The following is a 9144-nucleotide window of genomic DNA, read 5'->3' as shown; positions in this document are numbered from 1 at the left end:
CCAGCTCCCGGTTTATGAGCACGCCGTGGCCCCGCCTGTCCCTCCGCTCTCCCCGGTGCCAGGTTGGGCTCGGCTCCGGCGGGACGCGGGGCTGGGGCTGCGGGGGGCTCTGCGGGACAGCTCCCCTTCTCCACACACGCGGCACCTTTCCGCGCTGCTGCCAGGCTGGATGCTCCCCAGGGAGCTGGGGGGTTTAGCCTGGATTAAAGGAGGACCGGGGCGACCTCATCGCTCTCTACAGCCACCTGGAAGGAGGTTGTAGGCAGGTGGGTGTCGGTCTTTTCTTCCAGGTAGCAAGAGCTAGAAGAAGAGGAAACGGCCTCAAGCTGAGCCAGGGAACGAGCTGTCCAGAGAGGTGGTGGTGTCACCGTCCTTGGAGGCAGATGTAGATGTGGCACTTGGGGTCACGGTTTGATGGTGGACCCGACAGCGTTAGGCTGATCGCGGGACTCGATCCTAGAGGTCTTTTCCAACCTTAATGGTTCTGTGCCTCCCTCCAGCCCCGGTGGTGGGCCTGAGGCTGGTGCAGCCCTGCCGGGTGCTCTGCAGCCGCTGCCGGGCTTGGCAGGGACCGAGGGATGAGCGGCTGCGAGAGCGATCCCGGGATGCAGCCGCCGCCCGACGGCACAGCCCGGCTTCCAGCGCTGCTCCGCAGGGATCCGGCCAAAACCGCTGTTATTCCAGCCTGAACTTCACCTGCAAAACTTCACTGCAGAGCTCAGGCTGAAAACTGTACCGGAACCAGGTGTTTGTATGGTAACTACAACCAGTGCGGGTGTCAGGGTTGGCACACAACAAATGTCCCCGGGTGCTGTTGGCCCAGGCTGCAGCACCGGGGCTGCCTGAGGTGCTTCCTGTGATTGTGAAGCCAGGGATGGTGCGTGTGCTGGAAGTTTGTGACAAAAGTAATGGATGAACAGGATGTGCTGTGTTTTGGGAGTTTCCTCCTGAAATTTCAGAAATTGTGACAACTTCCAAGTATGGATATTAAAAAAGAGGCAGCCAGTGCTGCCAAGCCTGTACAAGCCAGGCTTTGTGGCAGCGATGGGAGACAAGATGCTGGCAAACTGTAGATTAGAATGTTCTTTTGCTGGTGTCTAACATGTATGTGCTAAGTTGGGGTGCAACATGCAATGCATGTTTTTTAATTATGGTGTGCATTTATACTAATATAAGTATTGATGTCATTAGATGGGTTGAAATTTCCTTGCTCTGCAACGGATGCTAGACTTTTGGGAGGCTGGGCAGAAACAATGTGTTGAGTGATGGCCAAGTGCATGGAATTTGTTTCTTGGTACAGTCTGCTTTGACTGGTGGGTGTCCATTCTCCTGCACCTTTAGGAGATTAAATTGGTTCCACTTTTCTAGAGGTTACTGATTCCCTAAGCATAGCTGGTGTGTGATATGTGAGTATGGAAGGTTGCATGGGTCCAGTAATTCCTGAAGAAGTGCCCCAAGGAAAAGTATCCCTTTGAATTTGGTGGGGGTTTTACATGTTTTTAAAAGTTCTTATTCCACTTTTTTCCATCTTCCTAAGCAGGCAAAATCCAAGTAAGCTGCCTAAAATCCTGTATCTTCTCATGTTAGAACAAGTGGGCACTGGAGGAGTTGAGTTGGTGCTTAGGGCAGGGGAAAACACAAAGCAAGAAGAGATGGGATCTGCACCCAAGACTTTGGAGGCACGTTTCTTTCAAAACCTTTGCTGTTCATAGAGAGGGCTTATTGTCCCCTGTGTCTGGCACATGCCTTTCTGTAAGCAGCCTTATTTTCTCTAGGGCTTACTGCTCCTGTAAGTAAGCTGGAGTTACTTTCTTTTGCAAAGACAGGCTGGAAGAGATTGTAATTGTTGCATAAAGCCAAGAGGAGAGGAAAAAAGAGACACAATTTACTTAAGCTCTTATCTGTCCTGAGAATAAACAGTTACAATTGGGCTGTGAAGTGGAAATAAAGTTTCCAAACCCCGGAGGAGTTGCATCTGCAATGGCTTTTGCAATAAGAGTGTTAGGGACACATCCCCCCTTTCTGGTGTTAAATGAGAGTTTGAGAGGTGGTTGTTTCACACAGCAGGGAGTTTGATATGTCATGGGACCAGTGACCTCAGACCTCAATGCCTTTCTTGGGCCTGGGATGGGGAGAAAAGTCCTTGGTTCACACCCAGGCCAGGTTCAGGTTGGAGATGGTCACAGGATGGCTGCTCAGGGAACTCTGTGGGATGATTATAGCACTTGGTCCACTTCCCGGTTTGCCAGCACCATGTCACAGAGGCAGCTTTGTGTGGATCCTGGTGCACGTTCCTGTTGGCTGGTGACTTTGGGTTGAACTTGAATGTAAATTCTTGGCTCTTTCTGGAAGCTTTTCCTTTTGATTCTGGCAAGGGGAGGACAGAGTCACGTTCCCTCTAATGTGCACAGAGACCTCTAATTTGTGCTTTCACTCTGGCATCCTTTATGAAGTGCTCAGGAAGGCGATGGGTCATAATCAATAGAGCAACTAGCAACTCCTGTTTTCTGCAGCGTTTTCCTCCTGAGGGGGAATTCAGCTGTCTTACTGCTCTTTTCCAGGGTTCCTCTCTGGTGCTGGTAGAGTTAATAGAAGTGGAGTCTTTCTGATTCTGTGCTGCTCGGTGCTGTGTGTGTGTCTTGGAAAAACCAAACTCTCTGGCAGGCCTGTGTGCCGTGTCCTGGAAAGCAGGCTGGAGCCCTTGGGGTGCACTGGGTAAAGCTGCACTATGGGGTGGCTTTGACGAAGATCCCTCTTTCCATTTGCCCCAGGAATGTGAATGCCACACACAGTGTCCAGTCTGCCCCTGTTGCTGCTGCCAGGAGGGGGATCTGTCCATGCCTGCCTGGGGACTTTTTTTAGGAATGCTGGAAGGCTGCTGTGCTGCCCAGGGCTGTGGAAGCTGCTGGATATGGGGATAGCAGAAAAGGATGCTCCATGCAGCTTTCCAGGCTTGCTGCATTCCAGCCAGCCTAGAGGTCTCAAGCAGCGCTGGAAGCACAGCGTGGTGAGATTCTGTGCGCAGTGGGCACCCTATTCATCCAGAATAGGAAGCAGTCCCTGCCCTGAGCAGCTAAACGAGATCAAAAGCAAGAACAGATTTGGGCAAAACTCAAACCCGGGAGTGTGCCAAGCAGGAAGCTTGGCAGTGTCCCTCCATTATCTTCTGCTGCTGGACTCAGATGCTTGGTCTGAAGTGCTGACGCACATATGTAATTTGCCCCTTCTTTAGCTCTGTGCTGATTTCTCTGGGTGTTTCTTCTCAGATCTGCTCCATCCTCAGTCTTGACTAGCTAAACACAGAGAATTACTGCTGAGTAATACCTGCTTCTTGCTCTGCAGAGTGTAAAACATTATGTCTGCAGTTCCTCCAGCTCTTCTTCACAGGCGGAATAAGAACCTGGCTTCAGGAAAGGCGCTTTTTGGTGTTGCAGTGCAGAGCCTTGTGTTAGGCTACAGCTCTGCTGAATTTCTGGCTCTCCCTAATTCCAAATTGTAAATAAATATAACAGGGTGGAGAAACCATAAGCATTCAGATATGTGTTCTGTGTCTTGGGACAAGCTGACCTAACGCTTTGACATGTAACAGTAGCCAGTATTGTTCCTGTTTGTTACTAAATTCTTGTCTAATGCTTGAAATCTGGACTTCAGTTGTTAAAACCTGGCACCCCTGAGACACAAGCACAGCCATGCAGCGGACTTTTTACCAAGTCATTCACTGGAAGGCTGCAGTGAACTTCAGAGGTGCTGAGCACCTTTTCCCTGGGAATGACAGAGCTCAGCACTTTTGCATATCTGGACTCGAGTTCTTCTTCATCCCTGTGCAGGGTGGGGTTGGTGCTGTTTAAAGGTGGTGTGAATTGGCTGGAGAGCTACTTCTGTGTTTTCAGAAGAAGAGACACCCAGCCTTCGTTTAAAAAACTTTTCAGGGCAGCTTGCCCTGAAGTGGCTTTGTTTTCAGAGCTGGTGTTTGCAGTATTTGTTCTGAAGTCATTGGAAAGATTTGGGATGTCTGTGGAAAGGGCAGCTCTTGTTTTTATCTGTAGGTCCTGCTCTGTGTTTATAATCAGAGCCTGGACTGTGCTTCGAGGGGAGGAGGACATTGGAGTAACTACTTGTAACTCCTCACTTTGCTGTGTTGTTCTTCCCTGGCTCTAGGCACTGGCTCCTTGCTGGCTTGGGGAGAGATCAAGGCTGGTTTGCCAGCCTGCCTCTGCATGGAGCTTTGGACCAGAAAACATGCAGCAGGGTGGGGAGGTGGGTCTTCCTTGAGGATCTTGCAGGAAGAAAGGGGCTGGGAATCACAGAAAGCAGACAGCAGTGAAAAAGATGGGGCTGGTTGAAGCAAAAAAACCAAACCTGCTTCACCCCTCAGAACAGATGATCTGAGCTCCCCCTTTACCAGTGATTTCTCACCTGTCTTTGGTGATCAAGAGTTGTTAGTGTTGAGTGTGATGGAAATATAAATTACAGGTCCTGACTCAATGGTGTCTGGGCACGAACACAGACACAGCATCCTTAATCTCTGAAATCATTCAGTTAAAAGTAATCACTCCTTTAAATTTTTTTTGATGCATGGCTCTTATCAGGACTGTATCCCTTTGCGGGGGGTTGTAGGAAAACTGTTTGTGTAATCTTTCTTGCTGGAAAAATGAAATAGCTACCAAGAAAGGTTATGGAGATAACACCTACTGGGTTACACAGAGTAGATAAGATGGTCTGTTCAGGTCAGTGATGTTCTCTCAGCACAAACTTGCTTTAGCCACTGAGGCAACGGCATCTTCGGCCCTGTATCCATAACTCCAATAAGGAATTTGTTGTCAGCACAGAGCACCTTCATGCAGAGATGAGACCACTGTGTGATACCACAAGCCGAAATCATGGATTGAGCCTTCTTTCTTCTTGTGTGTTAGATAGTGTAAAAATGAAGGAGGTCTGAAAAGTAATTGTCTCTGCATATTTTCTGTGTATGGTTGTATATTTTAATGCTCTCAAACTTACCTCTGTAAGCTCTAGGCCTGAAATGATTATATTTGACTAATTTTTTAAAATTTAAACAGAGCTTCTCTTGAAATCACCTAACTCAGAAACTTGAGGTTGATAAAAAGCCATGATTGCTATGAAACTGATGAAATTGCAACACATTATGTCTGCTTTTGGCCAGCCAGCTCTTTTCCACAGAGTCTCTATGGATACCTCAGACACTCACAGCTCTCCCCATGTGGAAATGGGGATGGTCAGCCCCACAAGTCTTGATTGTGACAGATCGTTCCCTTCATACCAGAAGGCTTAAGGGTTCAACTAACTTTTCTTTCCTCATACCTTTCCAGGCTCCTGCTCTGCAGCACCATGCTGGATCCCAAGCCTCACTGTGCAAGCCGGAGGTGAATCCAGGTGAAAGCCAGCTACCACAGTAGGTGTCAGGATGACCAAAGCGCGGCTCCTCCGGCTGTCTGTGGTGCTGGTCTCCATCTTCATGATCCTCCTGATTATTGTGTACTGGGACAATGTGGGAACGGCACACTTCTACCTGCACACATCCTTCTCCAGACCCCGCTCTCCAGGAGCCATCGCGGCAGGTGAAGACTGGGAAACCTTGCCAGATGTAGATGAATTTTTGGCAAAGCTGCTTAGTTCAAGCCTGAAACAGAACAGCTCTATCCCCCGAAAGACAGAGCAGCTCCTCGTCCAGGGCTCCAACAAGCCCGTGGTAAGCAACTTGGAGGAGAACGTACGGGGCTATGACTGGTCTACACACAAGGACAGGAACAGCTTGGACCAAGAGAAGCTGCAGGTAGAGAGGCAGAGAACGTTGCGGGAGTTTTGTGCCAATTCCAGCTTCACTTTCCCCACCAAGGAGCGCTCCTTCGATGACATTCCAAACTACGAGCTCAACCACCTGATTGTGGATGACCGCCACGGCGTCATCTACTGCTACGTGCCCAAGGTGGCCTGCACCAACTGGAAACGTGTGATGATTGTGCTAAGTGAGAGCCTGCTGGACCAGGGGGTCCCCTACCGGAACCCTCTGGATATCCCCCGGGAGCACGTCCACAACACCAGCACCCACTTGACATTCAACAAATTCTGGCGCCGCTACGGGAAGTTCTCCCGGCACCTGATGAAGATCAAGCTGAAGAAGTACACCAAGTTCCTCTTTGTACGAGACCCCTTTGTCCGCCTCATCTCCGCCTTCCGCAGCAAATTCGAGCTGGAGAATGAGGACTTCTACCGGCGTTTCGCCATCCCCATGCTAAAGCTCTACTCCAACCACACCAACCTCCCCACCTCCGTTAGCGAGGCCTTTGGGGCAGGCCTCAAAGTCTCTTTTTCTGACTTCATCCAGTACTTACTGGATCCCAGGACAGAGAAGATGGCCCCCTTCAATGAGCACTGGAGGCAGGTTTACCGTCTGTGCCACCCGTGCCAGATAGACTATGATTTCATCGGAAAGCTGGAGACGCTGGATGAGGATGCTGCTTATTTATTGCAGCTCCTCAAAGTGGACAGGCTGCTTCGCTTCCCACCCAGCTACCGGAACAGGACTGCCAGCAGCTGGGAAGATAACTGGTTTGCCAAAATCCCACTGGCTTGGAGGCAGCAGCTCTACAAGCTTTATGAAGCAGATTTTGTACTTTTTGGCTACCCCAAGCCAGAAAACTTGCTTAAAGACTGAAAGTGATTGGGTAGTGGGTGTGGGAGGGAACATCTGAAATACCAAAAATGTTTAAAGCCTCCTCATTTTTGCTCTTAACTCCCTTCCCAATGCAGGTTGGTACAATGGAATATATTTTTTCTACTGCTTCCCCTTACATTTTTGCAATAATGCCAGAGTCCAGGGTATTCCAGCCAGCTGCGCATATGCAAAAAATGCCATTTTTTTGGGTTATCATTTGTTTTCTGTTTTTTAAAATGTCCCCATACTTTGCAATGGGTCGCTGCCCTTGGTCACTCTGCCAATCGTGTCCTTCAGTAGCTTTTTATTAATACTTTTTAAAAATTAATATATTTAAGATATTTAAAACAAATCGTGTGTCGTGGCAAAGGAAGGGAAGGAATGAAAAAAAAAAAGTAAAAGAAAACCCCAAGAAATTATGTACCCGCCTCTGTGTGTTGTCTCAGGGCTCCTGTTTTGGAGGTCCAAAGTTTGCAGAGCACTTGGATCTCTCTCGGGACTGGGATGCTGATGGTGCCAGGTCTGCTGGTGGTCGCTCCAAGCTGCACTTGAGGCAGTGGGATGGGTCAGTGCCTGACTCTGCCAAACAATCCCAGAAAAGCACCTGGAAGGACTCTGGTGACTCACTCTGCTCGCAGGTGGAGCATGACACCAGGGTCACAGGAAGGAAATGGCATTGGGAGAAGTGACAACAAGTCCTGTGGGCTGTTTTGGGGCATGCAGGTGGTCAACACAGCACCTCTGCACCGCCTGACCTTTTGGCAAAGTACTGTGGGACTCTGCTGTCCACAAAGCTGAGGTTCAGCCCCCTATACCTTGCTAGTGTGGAGCATTCCCATGACGTGTCCCGGTCCAGGATGGTGCTGCAGTTCTCAGGGGTTGTGGCCAGCCAGGGTGGGCAGAGTGTGCTCCTGGATGGGCAAGCTGGCCAGGCCCTGGTGGTGTGCTGCTCCATGTCCTGGTCACTGCCGCGTGCAGTGCAGGTCCCTTGAGAACTGTGCTGTGTCCTCATCATCTCTGTGCACAGTTTGAGGGGACGTGGCAGGGATGCAGACGCTTATCCCTGGGAGAGGAAGATCCAAAAGATTTCTTGCAATAAGCAGATGTCAAGGTGAACTCAAAGTTTTTCTGTTTTCAGCATTTCAGCTACTGCTTGTGACACCACATCCTCATCCACTGCCTTTCTGCTTATTCCAAATGGCTGATGCAGATTTGATCATCTGCCTTGCTGGGACCTGCTGCAGGAGTGATGGTTCCCACTGTGCTGGGAGCATGTGGGCTGCTTCCCAAAGGAAATTAATGCCGTTAGAGACTTTTTGTGTCTCATCAGCTGAATCTGCTTCTAATTCGCTCTCTGAATTGCTCTGCAAAAACTGTTTGCTGAGCAGATTAGGCAGGCAACTCTTTCAGAGCTGAAATGCCTAATTATTTCCCTGGACTGTGGATGGTATCGGTGATTAAGCTCCAGGGTCAGGCCTTGGGAAACAGCTCTGTATTTTGGAGAGAGTTCTTTATATTGGCCTCAGTTTCTCTCCAAGGCCATCAGCAGGCGTGACTTTTCCTCTCTCTCTCTCCTCACTTCCCCAATTTCTGCACAAGTACATCTTGGCACTGCATGCTCTTCCTAACAAATATGCTGTATCAAGCTTTTTAACCTATAAATGAGAGGTAATTGCTGTTGTTATACTCAAAACAAAGAGTTTGTTTCTCATTGTATTCACACCAGTCTCCTGTAATTTCTGCAGAGATATTTGCAGTTTAAATGAGTCTGAAGCCATTGTCAGGGTCTTGGTGCTTAGCTCCTCATAGCTTGGGGAAAAAGGAAGTGCCTGTTTCTGAGTCATTATTTAAAACTAATAATAGAAAAGTGTTGATCTCTTCAATTTTTTCCCCAGTTACCAGTTAATTGCTGCAAAACAGAAAGATGTAGAGTCTCGTCTCCTATAATGAGTAATCCCAGGAGTCTCTTGATTCCTGCTACATTTACATTTCTTCAGGGTGGGTTCATGTCGCTCTTCAAAAACACAGCATGGATGTTTTCATCTCTTGTCTTTTCAAAGTGTTTATTTTTTCCTCTTTTAATTTCCATGTAATTGATGTTTAGTATGTGCAGGCATGGGGGGCTGGGGCCGTAGTGCAGATGCTGTGCAAGCTTTCTCCCAGCTGCTTCCCCTGCACCTCTTGGTCTAATCCTCTCTCTTCCTGCCCCTCTGAGCAGTGCTTGGCTGCTGTACCCCAGTGCCACCCTGCAAACCAGCTGCTGCCTCCCCAGCCACACTTGTACTGTGATTCATGGCCATGGCAGTGAGGTCCTGGTTGTGCAATGGGCAGAAAAGGTGAAAAATGGCTGCAAAACACACCCAGCAGCTACTCCATGTGGTGTGAGAGTGTATCCTCTCCATGTGGCTGCCTTGTGGTTAAACAGCCGTAGAAGAAAAAGGGTTTTCCAAGGCTGCCTTTCCCTTCTG

At 49.0% G+C, this 9144-nt stretch overlaps 1 protein-coding gene across 1 annotated transcript; it reads left to right on the top strand.

Annotated features, from left to right (window-relative positions):
- The first annotated feature begins 55 nt into the window (after positions 1-55).
- Positions 56-8453, top strand: CHST12 (carbohydrate (chondroitin 4) sulfotransferase 12). Its single transcript, XM_008633470.2, has 2 exons — positions 56-266; positions 5331-8453. The coding sequence occupies exon 2, from the start codon at positions 5426-5428 to the stop codon at positions 6674-6676; it is 1251 nt and encodes a 416-aa protein (XP_008631692.1). The 5' UTR covers positions 56-266; positions 5331-5425; the 3' UTR covers positions 6677-8453.
- The last annotated feature ends 691 nt before the right edge of the window (positions 8454-9144 follow it).

Source organism: Corvus brachyrhynchos, unplaced genomic scaffold (assembly GCF_000691975.1).
Source record: "Corvus brachyrhynchos isolate BGI_N302 unplaced genomic scaffold, ASM69197v1 scaffold5, whole genome shotgun sequence".
NCBI classification, from domain to species: Eukaryota; Metazoa; Chordata; class Aves; order Passeriformes; family Corvidae; genus Corvus; species Corvus brachyrhynchos.
Note: the sequence above shows the minus strand (reverse complement) of the source record. Positions and strands in the feature narration are given on the sequence as shown.